General features: G+C 46.0%; 1 protein-coding gene across 1 annotated transcript; it reads right to left on the reverse strand.

The window, feature by feature from the left end:
* Positions 1 to 1,269: 1,269 nt before the first annotated feature.
* CSUI_003563 (dna replication licensing factor) lies at positions 1,270 to 18,539 on the reverse strand. The gene is made up of 17 exons (XM_068063759.1): positions 17,286 to 18,539; positions 15,640 to 15,802; positions 15,007 to 15,126; positions 13,719 to 13,881; positions 12,992 to 13,263; positions 11,890 to 12,055; positions 11,009 to 11,116; positions 10,369 to 10,454; positions 9,410 to 9,553; positions 8,793 to 8,851; positions 7,674 to 7,780; positions 7,061 to 7,246; positions 6,025 to 6,172; positions 5,067 to 5,189; positions 4,050 to 4,428; positions 3,061 to 3,169; positions 1,270 to 2,675 (listed from the first exon to the last, which is right to left on the reverse strand). Exons 1-17 carry the CDS (start codon positions 17,878 to 17,880, stop codon positions 2,439 to 2,441), a joined length of 3,165 nt encoding a protein of 1,054 aa, XP_067924265.1. The 5' UTR covers positions 17,881 to 18,539; the 3' UTR covers positions 1,270 to 2,438.
* Positions 18,540 to 18,557: the final 18 nt, after the last annotated feature.

The following is an 18,557-nucleotide window of genomic DNA, read 5'->3' on the forward strand; positions in this document are numbered from 1 at the left end:
CCGTTTCCCGACGCAACAAGCGTAGTCGCTCGGTCGTGACAGTTCACTACAGCCTGCTTTGAAGGCCAGTTTCCACAAAACTCAGGTAAACAAACTTAGCTTCACCTCTAGGAAAAGAGAGGTTTCTCGGACACGCTGCTCCTCCGATTCAGTACCCCCCTCGTCAAGGTACCCCTCACACTCAGTGCAGAGAAGTTGGAAAGTCGCGACACCTGAGCTGCTGTCGTATTTCTTGGGTCTCGAGTTATGTATCTGCTCTTTGAAGTGTGGATCCAGAGCTGACGAGGGTCCCGAAGTGTGACCGGGTCGGTGGATGACAGTTGTATGCGTTGCCCTGGCATTGTAACGAGATGCACGAAGGATTCGACTGTATTGACTAGCAAATAATGAAACACAAAGAAACGAAGAATCCCTTTTACTTTCGAAACCATGCGGTGCTACCTCGTATCACGGCCGAGACACAAACTTCAGAAGCGCATCTCCGTCTTTTTGGTACCGACGAGTCACAAGCACGACAACAGTGAAGACGCAGCGGAGCCTCCTGGTCGGCGATCCACGCACAGCACGAGACACGACGAATCACGCAGTGGAGTACACTACTCACTACGCCAGAGCCGTCAGCCGCACGCAACCACCGCCTCGAAGCACGGCACGACACGTCGCGCGGAGGGCGCCTCAGGCGTTGTTGGCGTTCCATGAGTCACAGTCTTACATTAGGGAGCATGTTATGAAGATAGCTGCCGAGCAGTTCCCAACCTTTGATCGTGTGCTGACGATACGGTTGACACCTCAGAATCTCGAAGAATGAAGACAGGCACCTTATCTGCAGATTGAGCTATTGATTTTTTGTAGCTCGCGTGCCTCACAGCTTCGGCGGTTCTCTTATCGGCGTATGCCTGTGAGCCGAATGAATGGCAGAAGCAGTAGAGTCGCCGGCAGTGCCCCCCGCAGACAGGTGTGCGAAAGGAAGGTAGTTAACAAAGCCTGAGCCATACCTGTACAAAGTGTTCTGTTGGAAAGGTAAATGCGACTACGTACATCGAGCAGAGGACCGGCTACTGCGGACTCCCAGCAAAATGATATATCAAACCTTAAGCATTTTGACTGTCTACTGTAACAGCCTCCTAGCATCAGAGCAGCGTCGTGCAGTCCGAGCCCACCCGAAGTGCAAGGAAGCGCTGCAGCAACTACTGCTCTCGGACTTCATTCGCTCTGACAGCACATGGGCGCTGATGATGTAATCGTCCTCAGGCATTTAGTTAGAGAACGCGCGGGAGGAAGGCTTTACGGAGCCTACATCAGTGCTCAAAAGCAACCACCGTTTCTCCAGGCAACGACACCAGATATTACTAGCGTTCAGTCCTTGTCTCTCAAAAGATTAAACAAGATATCCCACGGCAGAGGTCCACTCCCTTTTTGAGTTAAAAAGACGGCTCCATTTTCCAATCACAATTCCTCCCCACAGCACAAGGAACGCCGGGTTCCACTCACATTCGTGTGTCAGGGACTGCGGTGGTTGCGGCTTGTCGGCGTTCTTGACACCGTCACCGAAGAATCAAGAGAAGTTCGCACACCGTTCGCAAGCGACAACCGTGTGTAGCACCCGCACCTACCTAGGAGCACTTTGCGCCACATGTCCATCTACCGCGCACGCTTGGAACAGAAGCATTCGAAGATATGCCATACAAATCCAGAAGTGCACACGGAAAAAACGTCGCGAGATTGTGTCGTCCGGTCTCCGGGCACATACGGGGTTTCGAGAAGATTCCTGAGGTTCGGCTTGACACCTCGGTCCTATTCATTTGCTAAGGCAATGCAGCGAATTACTTGTTCTTATATTCCTGCCGCCCAACCAGTGCCCGCGGTCCACGCGATTCCGAAGACTTCTTTGCCTGACATGCCTCGGAAGTATGTGCGTCGTTCAACTCTCCGAAGCGGGAAGACGCTTTTCTGAGCTCCGTCTCTACTAAGTATCAAATGAGGTGGGGAGAGCGAAGGGCAACAAAAAAATCAAAGTTGTCTATCCTGCTAAAGAGATCTGACAGAAAGGGTTGCACACTATGCATTCAGCTTTCTTCGGTGTCAAAACGACTCAACAGCACTGCTCATAGTTTGCTTCTGCACAAAATGTGACACCCTGAAGACACAAGCGTACCTTTCCTCCACGCACATGAGCATATCTCTCAAGATTTGTGTTCCCTCAGCTGCCTTGAATCTGAAAAGCTTCATTCACCATCCTTATCTGTACCAGTTCACTGTAATCTTCACTTCAAAAATAACCTCAGCCTTCGTATTCGTCTCTTCTCCCCCCTCTTTCATCCAGTTTTTCTCTCTTGTAACCGAATCTTTAGTGCTTTTCCTTCCTGTAGATATCATCGAGTTATTCTCTTTCTTTCTGCCTTCAATTCTTTTCTTTCTGTATCATCTATCGTCTTCTTTTACTGTTGTAGCCGGTCGAAAGCTTCACTAGGTAAGTCTGCATCGTTGTTCTCTTCATCCATATCTTGCTCCCCAGACGTCCTTTCGAAAGAACGATATCCAAAAGAGGATGCGACAGGTGGGGGAGCTCTACGTGCTGAACCGCCTGACCAGCAGAGACGCACTTGATCATCAGACATGTTCGGGTGTGCGCGTAGAAGAAGTTCTCCCGGAGTTTCTTCTGAGACTGGATCTCCCTGTGACGAGCAAGGTACACCGAAAGAAAACAATCGAGGAACAACAAAACTGTCAAAAGAACGAAACTGGTATAGAGAAAGTCAGTAAAAGCATTGTGTGTGTGTGTGTGTGTGCACTATCCACCTACCCCTCCCCCCTACACACGAGAGCAGATCTACCAGACCAGGTATGACATGGAAACATCTTACGTCTTGAAGAGTCAACTGGAAGAATCTTCCCCTTCTAGATAAGGTCGAAGACGTTCAACATCTGCGAAACTGATCAGCACATAGAAGAATGAGCGCTCTACTCTGCTTTTTTCTTGTCTTTACTTTTCTCTTTACTTGTTCATATAGGTTTCTCTTCTTTCTTTCTTTCTTTCTTTCTTCAAAGAAGACTACTTACCACAAGAAATCCCTCGTGAACAATAAGACGCTGAATAATCAGTTGAAGTTTCCTTCCCCACTCCTCGAGTTCGCCTACATCATCGCACTGCATGATTTCATCCAGCCACCTGCAGAGAGAAAGAAGGTGCGAGACAAAGAAAGCAAGGAGGATTTGTCTTTGGACTTTGTATAAAGAGAGATCGAGAAAGGGCACACATCATACTACCGCGGTACGAGACACCTGTGGGGATTGAAGCGAAACAAAAGAGAAGATAGCAAGAAAGAAAAAGAAGAAAGGACTTTGTGTAAAAGGAGAGGCAAGGCTGACGCACCCAAGAATCCTTCTCACGTATCTCTTTTGCTTCTCCCATCTTTATTTCTTTAGTAAGAGTATCTGCCTACATTTCTTTTTCCCTTTCTCTCTGGGAAGAACAACTGATTGTCACGTCCCAGTATCTACAGCAAAACCAACGGGGGTAAGAGGCGTACATCATCCAAGAAGATGTCCATATAGTCCCCACCATCATACCAAAAAAACCCGTGTATGTACACTTGGAGGCACAGTGAGTGATAAGGGCGATTTCCTATCGAAACTTCTTTTTTCTGTCTCTTGCAGTTCAAGGAAAGGGGCTAGCGAGCGAAAAGTATAGAAAAAAGTCGAGTAGATGACAATGCTTTCTTTTTTTTTGTCCGGTCCAGGAGTGAGGTTCACTATATGAATCTAGAATGAGAACGTGTTTCTTCAACATCATAGAATCTTCTTCTAGACAAAGTTATCAAAGAGAGACAGCCCTCTCCACGCCGAGAAAAAGATACAAGTACAACCGTCTATAAAAGGAGAAACGAACTGAGATTGCAGGTTTAAGTGAGATGATATTGTCATGACAATCGATAGAACAATCTTTCTCAAAAGCTCTAAAGACAGTTCTCATCTACACTTTTCCTTATTCTCCGACCTCCATATACATTTAGTGTTGAAGAAGCATGCAGAGACAGGTGGGGACATACCATTCGATAACAGCAGAGCTTTTCACACCTTCAAACACTTCGCCTCTTTCTTCTTTCTCTCTTTCTAGTTGGCTAATGTACTCAACTAACTGCGTAGAAATTCTTCTGAAATCTTGTTGAGACATTCGAATTTGACGAGGTTTATGATCTGAACCATCCCCTCCCCTCCCACTGTCATCTCTCGTGTCTCCCTGTTGCTCATCTTGTTCCCCGGCTTCTTTCTTTCCATCATCTCCATCAGGAGTCTTCTCGTCCGCCTCTTGAAGTACGACGTCTTGAGTATAGACAATACGTTGTAGAGAGGCTCTAAAGATGTCTACAGCTTCTCGAACGTGCTCAACCTCCACAAAATCAGAAAACTTCAGACGCGCTACGGCCTCTGCCAAGAAAGAGAAGGAAGAAGAATAACGACATCTGTGTGCATGCTCCACTCGCACCCCCGCACAGAACAGATGTCCTTTCAACCTGTATGTTCTCATAGGCACTCCAGTGCTTGGATATATATTACAACTCTCTCTCCTATTACGTGGAGATCTGCACACAGGCATGTATGTACGAATATGTATTCATGTATGTGCATTTCTTTACTTGAACTTACTTTCTTGAGCGCGTGTGTATATACAAGAAACCACCCTCATGGACTGAGTGCACGTGGTGCGTGGAATACGCTGCTTATCATATATAGGGAGTTACTGATGTAAGGAAAATCTCTACAGACACGTCCCGGAATGAGACGGTGAGACAGGAAGTGGAGAAAAGATTGTACACATGGAGAGAGAAACAAAGAAGTGCATCATCTTGAGGCGAAGAGAAGAAGTATTTCTCCGAACACCGAGAAGGCCAAAAAACTGTAAAGATCACTGTGATTGAAGATGGAGAGAAGACAACTGACTGAAAAACTGCGTCCTCTCTATAGGCCGCGTGTGATTTCGAGACAGAAGAACAAAGATAGGGGAGAGGAGGTAGGTATAGAGGCAAAGACTTCTTCACAGTGTTCTGGATTTCCTTATTGCTTACCTGACAGCCGAACAAGAGATTCAAGCTGTCGAACTGTCATTCGCATATTGTGCTGCATGCCTGGCTGTCCGTCCATGAGGCGTAGAGATACGTACGTCTCAGTAAGCTTTGCTTTTGCCTCATCTAAGAAACCCACAATGATGCGAATTCACATTCACAAAGACAAATACACATGCGCAAAACGAGCAAGCTCTTCTTCTCTACGGAAGTAAATTGTTCTGAACAAGAGCGAGAGACGCGCCCTTCACTTAACTCAAATCGCTGAGAAGATGTGTGTACGTACTTATACGTATGAATACGTACGTATGTATGAATACATGTGAGCTTCGTATGTGTACCGTCGTGAGCAGTCTTGACTAGTAGTAACGAAACATCGTACACGTACACCTGCTCCCAGGCCGATATATTTGGGCTCAGGGCTGTGTGTACACACCATCGACGAGAATGAGAAGACGTACACAAGCAGATGCACATGAATGATGACGATGCTGACGTATACCCATATGCTTTTCTAGATAGGACTGTGTTATAGGGAAGCACTGATTCTTCTGTGAAACCGGAGAGGCTCCCAACTTTAGCTCCGTGAAGTGCAAATTTTTATTCTCATTGTCTTTCCCTAATGTGTCTTGGAGAAGATTCCTGAGAAAGGACACACACTCTAGGATATGGGTTTCTTGCGTTACCTCTCCGATCACAACACAAGCCTCTGAGACACACTGGCAGCTTTTTCCTGCCCTCCGGTGACAAGAAAAAGTATCTAGGAAGAGAATGAAACTCACCAAGTGGCGACTCATACTTATGCTCGCTGCGTGAGATTGACGGTCCTACTACAGACGACCTGACTCAGCTTTTCCATGTGGCATGTGTGTATGTACAGCTGAAGTGAGTACGTTTTCTGTCCACTGTTTCCTGGATACAAGTCAGAAGGAGAGTGAAGTGGGAGTGACAAATATCTTACCAGTCAAGAGAGGCTTGAGTTTTTGAGCGCACTGTATGTACACTCGAAGTTCGTCTGGTGTAAGAAGGCCCTCTTCATTTGATCTTCTCTCAGCTGCCTTCTCACGCTCAGCTTCCTCACGGGCGCTGTCGCAAAGATGGTATGAAGACTGTATATATGCGAAACATAAAAACATGACTCGGTAACAGCACCATACACTTCTTTCTCTCACCTCCTGTATTCCTACATATACATATATATAGGCGTATGCGTATATACATATGCGTACACGTCTCTCTCTCTATACCTTCTACTGTAGACTTGCAAACGCGGCGCGTGAGGTCTAAGGATGGGGACTCGGGCACATAGAAAGAAAACAGAAGAGATGCTTTTTGCTTGACTGTGGTTGGCGTGGGCCATGCTGATGTTCTGAGTATTACCACATGCGATTACGTCCGTGTGTTTGAGGTCTCAGCTTGACAATACGCAAAAACAAATAGACCGGCGACGACCTCTTGCGAGCAAACATGAGACATCTGTGAGAAGGGTACTCGCTTTGCGACCACAGTGAACAGAAAACAACTCTCTTTCAGATCACCGAACTGCACTGGTTCTCATATTGCGACTCCCGTAATGCAGGTACGAGTTGCATGCGCCCGCGGCGCACTTGGTGATGTATCACCCTGGAATTCACACTTTCCTATGGAAGTTGTTCGTTTGTCTTCTCTCTCGTTACTTGTTTCTTTCGCGATCATGACGACAAGCATAAGAGAGAAGAAGGGGGACTCGTGGTAGGACCTAGCCGAGACTAGACCTCAAGATGCACATGGTAGATATCCAGTATAAAGAGCTTCTGCGCACACATGGCAAATACGTAGTATACAGAGTTTCTACGTACACACCATAGTTACCTAGTACAAAGAGCTTCTACGTAAGGCAGGATGAATTTAGAACTGTCACATGCGTAAGATGATAAGAAATGACGCGCGAAGAAGACAGAGAGGAGACTGTCGAATCAGAAGAAAAAGAAGAAACCATCAGTTATCCGGATCCTTACAATGTGATCGAAGACAGCCCGATCGCGAACTTCGTCTGCTTCATCGATGAGAGTGAAGAAAAGATCAAAACGAGATAGCAAAGGAGGGGGAATGTTAACGTTGGCTGCAAAGCTCTTGCTCTTGTCGTATCGTCCAAACCTCGGGTTGCATGCAGCTAGCACTGATGCACGAGCATTCAATGTCGCCTGAGTAAAAGCCGAGAGACAAATCACCACGGTATCTGCCGTCGCTTTACCTTCACCAGCTACAGATACATGTAGGTATACAGCGAACTGATGCATATAGAGATAGACAGATTATTGAAAATATGTTTATACATATTTAGCAAGGGAGATTTAGACAGATAGATAGGGAATGGCGGATGAATAGAGAGATAGAGATCCCGGTGTACAGGACACCCGGGTAGATCCAGATAGGTTCATATACATATATATACATAGAGATTTAAATAGCACAGGTCTATGCATGCGTAAGACCTTGAATACCCACAAAAAGAAGAAACTTGTGTACAGGTCTCAGACATCAAAGTGCATAGAGAGAAAGATGATGATAGGCCGTGTAACTTCTCATCAGAGATGATAATTGCGTCACATGGGAGCGAACTCTTCTTACTTGGATGCCTGCCTTGGAGATTGAGATAGTCTGTTGCTCCATTGCCTCATGAATAGCTACACGATCTTTCTCATCCATCTTATCAAACTCATCAATGCAGCAAATTCCTGTAGAAAGACAAGCAGAATAAACGATGTCTCGTCGCCGTCAAGATCATATACTTCAAAATCTATCCCTTCTTTCTCCAAGGATACCGCCGGGCAGAATGCGTCTTACCGACCTTTTCTCCGCTCCTCTCACTCTTGATCCTCATGGACTCACCGGATACCTTTCTGCCTTTCTACGTCAAACCAGCCCGCCTTCCCCTTCTATCTATCTATCTATCTGTTTGATCTATATATCTATCTCTTCATGAGCCACCCTCCATCACTAGGAGTGAGTGAATACCTGGCTCTATCAATCTGACTTAAGAACGGGACGGATGCAATCGTCGTCGATCACATAGATAGAGGAATGAATACCTTCAGAGGCAAACTGAATCAAAAAGGTAACAGCAGAGGAATGTTACGTTGAAAAACTCATAACTTCCTTCCACACCCGTGTGGATGAGTACAGGAAAGAGAATTTCTATGGCTGTCTGCAGAGAGAGATACGAAGCTGAGCTAAACATTCCACAAGGAGAGACACCACTTGAAGAAGGAAGAAGAATCCTGGAAAGAGAAAGATGTGTGCAGGTAGCTATGGAATGCACGCGGCTTGATCTCTTAAGCATTGCATGCTATTCAAAGATCTCTCTGTCCTATCTTAAGACATCTTGTTTCAATAGTGCCTAGCATCTTTCCATCCATCCCAAAATCTTTGTGCTTGTGTCTAGCCTCATTAAGTAGTCTCTTAAGTGAACCTACGGGTTCTTCCCACCTTCGCTCTACTTCACTATAATAGAGACATTGTCCGAATTAAGAAATAGGATCATTCCATCACACCATCTGTTCCTGCACCGTCGCGTTCTATTCTTCAAACACTTGCAGAGGACAGATATAGCTCCGTACACGTTGCGTAAGCACACGACACGTTGTTTCTTCTTTGTAGAAGAGTGTGAAGAGAAGATGCGTACAAAACGAACTTCGCACAGTCCTAGTGCATGGAAATAGACAGAGCGGAAGGCGCATGCAAACCTACCCTGGTCCGCGTACATGAGAGCACCAGCCTCGAGAACAAAATCACTCTGGTCTGCGTCCCTGAGAAGAGACAAGATCTCCACACACACTTTATCAGCAAACCTCTTCTTACCCCACACTGTCATAGGTGGTTTACGAAAACCCCTTCGATTCTCTTCTATACCCCTTCCTATGCTTGTCTTCATACCTGTGTATACATATATCAAGCTCACGCTATGTCATGAGCTAGGAAACTTACTATGAGAGTAGCATTCACTCCCTCATACTGATCTTGATACGACCCTCTCCTGTGTCTTTTTCTTCTTTTTCTATCTAGTCGCCGGTTCCTGTTCTCTTCGCAGAACTTCATATTAGAGGGCGATGAAGTAATCTGAACTGCCGACGAAGATAGTTGAGAAGATCTCATAATGCAACAGAAGGAGTGAGGTAATCGCACATAAGTCGGTACTTGTTCTGCGACAGAGCAGAATGCGCGTCGAGATACATACGTACACACCACATACATGCAGACACGCGTCTACTTACACTGACATACACATACATACATACATCTACATACATACGTATACATCCGTTTCTATAAATACGCACATTCATACATGCACGTGTACACCTTACCTGACGACTGCAGCTGTGAGACCTGCTGCTGTGCTTCCTTTCCCAGAGGCGAAGACAGCACGAGGAGCGAAGCTTTCTACCCATGTTAGGAGCTGACTTTTACTCGTCGATGGATCTCCCACAATGCACATGTTGATATCTCCTCTAGGAAGAAGAAACAGAACGCACGCGCAACAGGAAAGACTTCGTCACGCTGAAAACTCCAGACTGGCTCCAACAGCGCGAAGCCGCCTTCTTCAGTAGACCTTGTAGCACCACCATACTTGTGCATACTCATCACGCTACACATGTGTGTCTAAACATAGACATACACATGTGTGTGTGTACTCACATATGTGGTTGTTTCTGGGGAGTTGAGGTAACTGCAAGAGAAGCAGAATATGTACAGTTGGTCTCTCTATGAAGTACCGCGTCTGGGACTACCTCCCCATTGGGGGGGAACACTAGCATGCACACGCATAGACCGCATATGTAGAGAGACATGCACAGAAGCCCACGCGGATTTCAACATGAGTAAGTACACGCTGTGCGCGGGAGATCGAAGTGAAGCTCTTTGTGTACAAAAACCGACGTCAAAAGCATCATCCACGGACTGTGAACTCACTCTGGAAATCTGTCATCTGTCCTTCTCATATATCTTCCTTATCGAAGAATAGTCATACCCAAGAGAATCTGCATGTGATCTACCTGTCGTTAATCTCTCTATCTGTGCACCTGTAGTCTATCCATCGATCTGCAATGTGGGTACCTAAGATCTCCCTATCTTGAATCTGTCTGTCTATCTTTAATGTATCTATCTCTATCTAGACAAGCCATGAAGAAAATAGACAGAATTACACCTTGTATGGCAACAGCTGATGAACATTCCTCTGTCTACAAGGAGGGATCCGACTTGTTCTCTTATTAGCTACGTCTCTCCGAGACATCTTCTCTTTGACGTTGTTCTTCTCCTGTCATACCTCAGCTTAGCATTGGAAGTGGATTTTTGTACACCTCCCGTCATAAGAAGAAGAATACCTTTCTTGATATCCTCGTTTCCCCACACCTGAAGACAGATGACATTCGCCCATGAACTCAAGCATACCTAGTCTCATGTGAGATCATGAAAGCTCTACTCTTCTGATAGGTTTGCAGCAGACAGTCACCCCATGAAACAACTGCTGCACGGAGTCCTATCAATGATGTTTTCCATGTCCCCTCTGTAGAGACGAACCCCTCAGCCTACTCTTGGCTGCGCGATCGTTGAATGAGTCAGTCAGAGTCCAGATAGACATGAGAAAAAGCAACCCGAGGGAGTTAAGAGGAGATAAAAAGAAGGCTCAGAAATCTCTCCATACACAGATAGATAGACAGGACATTAAAGATAGAAGATGAAGCAATAGATCCACCAGTCACCTGCCATCTGTGTGAGTGAGTCAGCAGTATAGTGGGACGCACTACTGGTCTAGCCGAGTGATCTATTAGGCTCTTACGGTCGAATAGACAGATATACTTGTCTATACCTTTGTACAGATTGGCAAGACTATCCAGGACATCTATTTAGAGATGAGGGTGGATTCCAAAGATGCCTGATACGTAAAAGAGAAAGAGGAAGCTTACTCGGGGTGCGACAGATTTAGCGAGTCGATCCAAGGTACATCGATCTTGTGCAATGTCTCTCATCCAATCAAAAGCTCCACAATTGAGGAAATCCGAGGCTTGAAAGAACTGAGAACGACCAACAGTCAACAGCTAACGAAGAAGACACCTTCATTTCTCATCATCGTCATAGAACTCTCTGTCTGCATCTTCACTTCATACTTTGAATCAAGACAGTCCGTGGTTTCTATGCATGCACGGTAGATGGTATACCTGTCCTCATAGAATATACTGCTCCTGTATATCTCATATAACCTTTCAACAGAAAGGCGGGATCTTTAATATGTGTCATGACGCTACGTAGATGGAAAGATACGTCGAACTCACACGGTGGCGGCGTGTACTCCTCTTCATAGGAATCCAAATACAACGGCTTTACTTGCGACGCTCGTCTTTTACATGCGATGGCGCACGCGCGGCCACCCCGAGGACGAGAGTGGACAGACGCGCCTGCCGGGTCCTAGCAACTACATGTTCCTTTACCGACTGTGTCTATAAGACGGCAGCATGTGCGGTTCTCCATCCTTGAGGGGGGGTCGCCTCGCTGAACTCCCACCCGTAGAACGACGCAAAAGATGAGTATAAATCAAAAAGGAGAGAGAGAAAACTTTGCCATCCCGAGGACTTTTACACATACACCACAACAAGGGGTATCGATTTCAAGGAGCAGAAAGTACAGCAAGTGTTCTGAAGGTAAGCAGATGGCCAAGCACTATGTCTGGCTTCTCCTCGAACGTCTAGATAAAGACAGCAACTACTACTCTGCTATAGCTATCCAGGCCTCTATACATCATCGGAGCAGCAACAAGAACTTCCTTTTCCTAAGCCTGGAGGACCCTTACCTCCTTAGTATCTTGGTTGACCTGCTCTCTACGAGATTCTCCCTCTGTCTGTACATCGACAGCTAAAAGACAGATCTTGAAGCTCATCTCTCGTACGCCAAGTCCTTTCAATCCTGTCAATGGTGTCACTCCAACCCCTGCTTCATTTCGACGAGGTCGATCTCGCCTATAGACAAGAGAAACAGAGAAGTAGTTGGATGGAAAGAGAGAGAGAGAAGACAAACTTAAGCTTCGCAATGACACGTATCTCTTTCAAGAAGAAAGACAGCACTGGCTGATGATCTCCTCTCCCCTGCCTCTGAAGAAGAAACTCGAGTAGATACACTAGGTCTGAGGTAATCCGAGAACAAAGTCGACTAGACATTCTACGTACAAAGAATGAAGTATATGAATACTGGTTAATAACGTGCTCATTGAGCTAGAGTGTAGAGCCAGATCACGCAGATACATCGCAGACATTCGGATCAGGGATGGGTGGCGACTGCATAGAAACGAAGTTTGTACGAGAGAAGACATTTCATTGAACACACCAATACAGCCCGCATACAATGGAATCATCACCCCTCGGAAATGTTGCTGACTCCTATGAAACGTCAAAAGAAAAGATACATAGGACGTGGCCTCCCTTCACAACAAAGGCAGACAGGCGGGTTCGGCTCGTTCCTCTCTCCTAAAAGACATAGAGATATAATAGATGCAGAAGTCCAGCTATGTATATGAACTCCGTATATTATAAACAGAGAGGTCGACAGATGTATTTGGCTCGACTTCTACACAGTACACATAGAGATAGACCTACGTGTACCATGCCTTCTACATGTGCACATGTATATATATATATATATATGACTGTGGACCTCCCCTCGTCTTTATTGTTGTCTACAACTTTTCTGCTTGATGGGGGTGTGAACTGAGTGTCTACTTTTTCTTCTTCTCTTTGTCTGTCCTCACTCCAGAAGAATACACACTTCGGCCATTTACGAGTCTTCAGACCTCTCATCCAGTCATGCGTATGTACATTTACCTGGGCGAATTCACCATACACACGCATAGTAGACACACACCTGATTCGAAGTGCATGCAGACATGAAAACAAACTCACCTTCCCAGCTGTCCTGGTTTGAAAAGAGGATAAAGATCGGGAAGAGCAATGAGAGCTCCGGATGCGATAACGACGTCCCCCGCATAAACAGAATCGACTAACTCGTGACGAAGAATCACCTCTATAGACCGAGGAACTGCAGAAGAAGAAGTCGATGATGAATTGGATGGCTCCTGTAAGCGAATCTTCTGCCAATCGCCAAAGTGCGAGCGATCAAATAGGAGCTCCCAGCTAGATGTGTTGTTACAGTTGACTCCATGACACTGTCGAGGCTGAAGGAGAAAAAAGAAGAGAGGATATGATTGTTCTACATGCTGATGAGGGAGAAAGACCTTGTTTTCACCCTTCAGACAGGCATCAGTCCTAGACGAGACTTGGCTTGTTGTACACATCTTTCCTTTGTGGGGATCGACTATCTCTCCTTCTCTCTGTTTACACCCGTATCTATCCATATAGAGAGATAAGGCAGATGAAGAGGATGAATCTGTGTGGATATGAGAGGTTTACGTAGACTACCACGTACGAAACGAAGGAGATATAGACTTCAGTTCATAGAACGAAGAGTCGATGCATACGTATACCGTGTTAGGCAACGGTAACACCATCACCAGGAGAGAAACAGAAGAAGACGGTTGGAGTTTCCTGCATGAGACACGAATCATCAGGGCAGGTTTCATGTATAGAAGAAGAGAAATGTAAAACACTGTATAGAACGTCTTTCCTTTACCTGTGTATATTTGAAGTGTTGCTCCACATCCATCTCTATGTTGCCACACTCTAAACACTTGAAGGCTGCCCGCAAGAGCTCAGGCCGGACATCCGTAGTTCGCGTTACTTGCCCTCTGATACTCAGAAGACTGCCTAGCATACTGCACCGTATACTTCCAATGCTGTTAAGAAAGGACCGCAGCAGCCATACACAGAAAGCAAAGCAGGGGAGAGTTGGGGGTTGTTATTTATTTGAAATTGAGTGTGACTTGAAACCAACATTGTCACTCATGATTCACAACAACACCTATGAACCTTGCGTCTACATGAATTGATATGGTGCACGGCGCTTATTATTATGATGCTGCTGCTGCTGCGATGAAGACTTCTGCGATCTTCTTATCTATCCCCCCTGGACTTTCTATCTACCTATGGGCCGATCTTCAATTCGCATATCTATCTATCAATCTTTATACTCTAACTGTTTATCTATCTTCAATCTATCTGCTTGTCTTTGATCTATCTATCTATGGAGGAGTAGACGTTGAGATGATCGGGTGGTTGGCAAAACCCGCGACAGAATGATAGGGGCATTCCCATTCTTCTTCCGCAGGAGAGAAAGCAGCAATAAACATCCCTTACCTTCTCCCAAAGAAAGAATGAGGAATGAATATACTAAGGGATATAGCTAGAAAGCTATCAAGCTGCTTTGTGTAGAGAACGTCGCTAGGAAACCCAGATAGACGACGGCATAGAAAGAAGGTCTCATACAGAAAATTCTTTCATTGAAGCAATCGGTACAGCAGCCTCTCATATCATCCGCATTATTCCTGACTAGTAGCAGGTAGGAGTGCTACGTGCAGGACAACTGTTATCTATGAAGGATTTCTTGTACTATGGACTACGCAACGTGTGACGAGATGAATGGCGCCTACTTACAAGACGACTGAGAGACGAAAAAGCTTCTACCCTTCCCACATACAAAGAGAGTAAAGAAGCCACATGACTAGCGACCTCAACGGTGAGGTGCGTTGGTGGACAAGAGACCGATCGCACGTGACATAGACAAGAAACTACTTCAGTCAACTGAAGAGATGACACCTCTCCAATCATCTTCTGCTTGGCTCGAACTTCCCCCCCCCCTCTCTCTCTCTCTCTCCAGGTTAGGGAAAAATCATGGGAGAAACGAAAGAGACAGGAAAGATACTTGGACGCTCTAGAATAAAGAAGAAAGAAAAGTGAAACAGAGATATTGGACGAGTTGTTGGATGTTATGATGTCGTTATCGTTGCATATTATTTTCTTACCCGTAGATATACTTAGGGACATCAACAATCTGAAGGAAGTACGTGAGCTGAGGTGCGTTCATCTGCTGTGCTAGCTTCTCCATCAGAACTTGAAAAGAATCCTGAATTCTTCCGCGAATTCTGAAATAGACAAACAGATAGACAAAGATAGATTGCAGATAGATAGACTTAAGATAGATAGATACAAAGATTGGAGACAAGCAGAAAGTAAAGTGAAATAGAATAAATGGATGAAGATATTTCCAAGTGTCGCCTTTATCTCTCTCATGACCATACTGACCCCAGAAAGGACGGTCTTTAACGATGGATGGTTAAAACGATAGACAACCTAAAACACTTTGAAGAACTTCTCTTCTTCTCCCTCTCTCTTCGACGTTTTTTACTGGGCTAGAGGATACACCCAAGGTCTGTTAAACAAGATGACGCAAATCATACCAGGACGCAACTGCGTACTTTCATATGATAGCCACTTCTCAACAGAGAACTCTTCTTCCTTCCTTAATGAAGACCGACAGTTGAAGAACGACGAAAGTGAAGGAAGGACAGAAAGAAGAAGACCTCTGGTGTCGTCGATCTCTCCGTTTGGAAGAGAAAAGCTTTGAATACACACGGGCTGTATTGTTGTCACCTTACCGAATATAGTTCTTTCGTATATGTTCAGCTAAACGCATGCCAGCGTTCTGAACTGGAGCTCCTTGTGGTTGCCATTGAGCTACATGCTCGAGTTTCACAACTAAAGTACGCCGTGCGTGCGATTCCCGGATAAGACGTGCCATCAAGCGCATATAATACGCTTCTAAAGACAAGCAAATAGAAAGGAGAAGACACACAAAAGAAAGAGACAGACTAACAACCTAGAACCAGAAGAAGAGAAAGAAGCCGAAGAAACTTCGCGAAAGCATACACACACCACTACTAACCTACGGAACAGAAAACAGGGATGACCTGAGCCTTCAATCAAATGACCCTACATTTAGAAATAATTATACGTAAACGATGATAGGTACTACACAAATCTATAGCGAAAGGAGTACTATATATATAGGGAGAGAGAGAGTGACCCCTATTGTTCACAAGGAGCTAAGTGAGCGTAGCATGGTTGTGCAAGGTGTCTTCTATATACACAGGAGAGTAGCGAGGTTAAAGAAGGTAGGAAGGGTATAATGAGATGGACTGCGCCTTGTTTGACTGTGTTATAAAGTGTATGAACGGATAAGCAGTAGGTGTACTCACGCAAAAGAGTGCTGGACCGACGGGGTGGATGCATGCGACATAGACAGACATACGTTACACCCACCGAAGAGTCGTTTTTCTACGGCATCCCACGAAGGGTCCCTCATCCTTCGACCGCATGACAGAGACGACACTTCTCTTGTTCTTTTTCACACGGAGATAGGTAGAGAGAAAGCTTCTATGGGAAGGTACATGTGTGTATGTGGTTGTACTCTATGCGTGAGTCAGTTAGAGTGAAAACTCATGAACTAGCATCTCTATTGGTCGGCTTGCGGAGTGAAAGAAGAAAGAAGTTATCTTGGCTTTCATTCGACCAATACAAACAAGTAATGAGAGTGCCCATCATGATGAGAAGACAAGACTGTGCTAGAAAAGTTTTAACTATGAGAAGACTTCATCAGTACAACCAGTTCGCGCGCCTTGATTGGCCTAGGAAGTGAGCGGCGTATTGGGTAATTCTTCTTCTCGCTCTCTAGGAGTCGCGCGCCTATGAGTAGAGCCCTCTTGTACGACACCCACACCCAGTGTCTTACACACAGGTGTGGATGTGCTGTAAAGCCTCAAGTCATCCGTGTGGTGTTTGTAACCACAGGAGACGGCACTGTTTTGTTTGTGAGACTCGTTTGCATGCATTTTATACACATGGCTCGAAAAGAAAAGACGGGTGTTCTCTGACTCTGCAAGTCAGAGGAAGACAACAACGCCAAAACGAATCGACTGCGATAGCTATCATTCCCGGGCTACCTATCGTCTATAGACATACACGCATATGCAGCCATGGACAATAAACTCGAGTAGGCTTTCCGGTTGCTAAGTAGACGGAGTGGGTTCAGGTTAATACTCATGGGACAACCCTGGCTTTTTATTTAGTCGGATCTTCCCTTGACTGGCATGAATTCCACTCGTCGCCCTCTAGTGTGCCTTTAGATCTACAGAAACACACGTGACGTGCTGAGTGATTTCTACTACTATGGTTTTTGAGCGGATATTCATGTTCTCCCTGTAGAGACCGTCAAACTCAGGATCACGTCTTTCCTATGGCTCACCTGCAATATCTCTAGGAAGGTCAGCTATGACCGAAGCTCTGGCTCCATCTCCCCGACCCTGTTGGGTGCCACTACCGTCGTCCTCCTCTTCCATCATCCAATCATCTTCAGGATCGGTGTGTTTGAATGTCTGTAAAAAATGAATGAAGATACTACAGAAGTTCTCATCTTGCACTCGTGCAGGATCTCTCCCATCCCCTCCATCGTCTGCTGATCCCTCCATGTAACTAGCTCTTGCTGTACCAGCCGCTAAAGTCGCTCCGAGACTTTGCTGTTGACTGAAATGCCACCAATTTCTTGCTGCATCAGCTTGTGGCCCAGCTTGAGATTCACCGGCTGGATCTGCTGTCAGACGCGGATCGGCTACAGACGCTCTTCTCGCCCCCTCTCCTGCGGAGAGGTGCGGAGCAGACAGCGGATCCATTTCGACAAGTGCTGTTAGTAGAGAGTGACAATAGACGACAAGGATGAAGAGGTGGAAGACATCAAAAGGAGGAGCCACTGGCGGTGATGGCGTGTGGGCTGCTAGAGAAGACAGTACGAGACAGAAGAGACAAGAGGCTCCGGTTTTCCGAGAATGGAGCTGTGAATTCATGGGCTTGCTTCACAGGAGTCGTAGGTGTTGAAGGGAATCTGCTGGTGTCGTTGGTCAGCGCGTTGTACGCACCCCGGATGTTACAGAGATGACAGAAGCAGAGCTGGAATACACATCCGAGTGCATCCTCAATGTATTTGCGATGCGGCATTCCATGAAAGAAACCCTAGATAACCAGCAGCAAAAGGGAGAAGACGAGTGCCACAAGGAAGGTCGTAGATGAAGGCAGTAACGGAAAACTCTGTTCAGAAGCAACCAAGGCCAACCCCGAAAAGTCTAGTCGCCTCGTGCGTGGTCCGGTGTGCTACAGGACACCAGGGGTTTCGGCCAGGGACAATACCAGCCGAGTTTTCCTCTTTGCCCCAGGAAGCAAATTATTTCCCTAGGAAAACGGAGTTTTTACGCAGAACGACGGCTTGAAAAGTCTCTCCCCGGAGCACCATGTGGTCAGCTGAGAAGTCGCGAACCGGTCAGAAAGGAGGTACTCGGTCACGACATGACGTACAAATGGCCGCTCGTGCCTAATGATGTCGTTTGCTATACCGGTTTCAGATCTGGAAACCGGATTCCCCTCTTTTCTTCTTCGTGTCGAAGATACATGGGTGAAGGTGGCGAGCAGACAGCGGAGGTTGTCGTCCCAGGGGGGGGGGGGAGAGCACACCGCTGGAACAGTCTTC

Source organism: Cystoisospora suis, assembly GCF_002600585.1.
Source record: "Cystoisospora suis strain Wien I chromosome Unknown contig_1615, whole genome shotgun sequence".
Lineage (NCBI taxonomy): Eukaryota > Apicomplexa > Conoidasida > Eucoccidiorida > Sarcocystidae > Cystoisospora > Cystoisospora suis.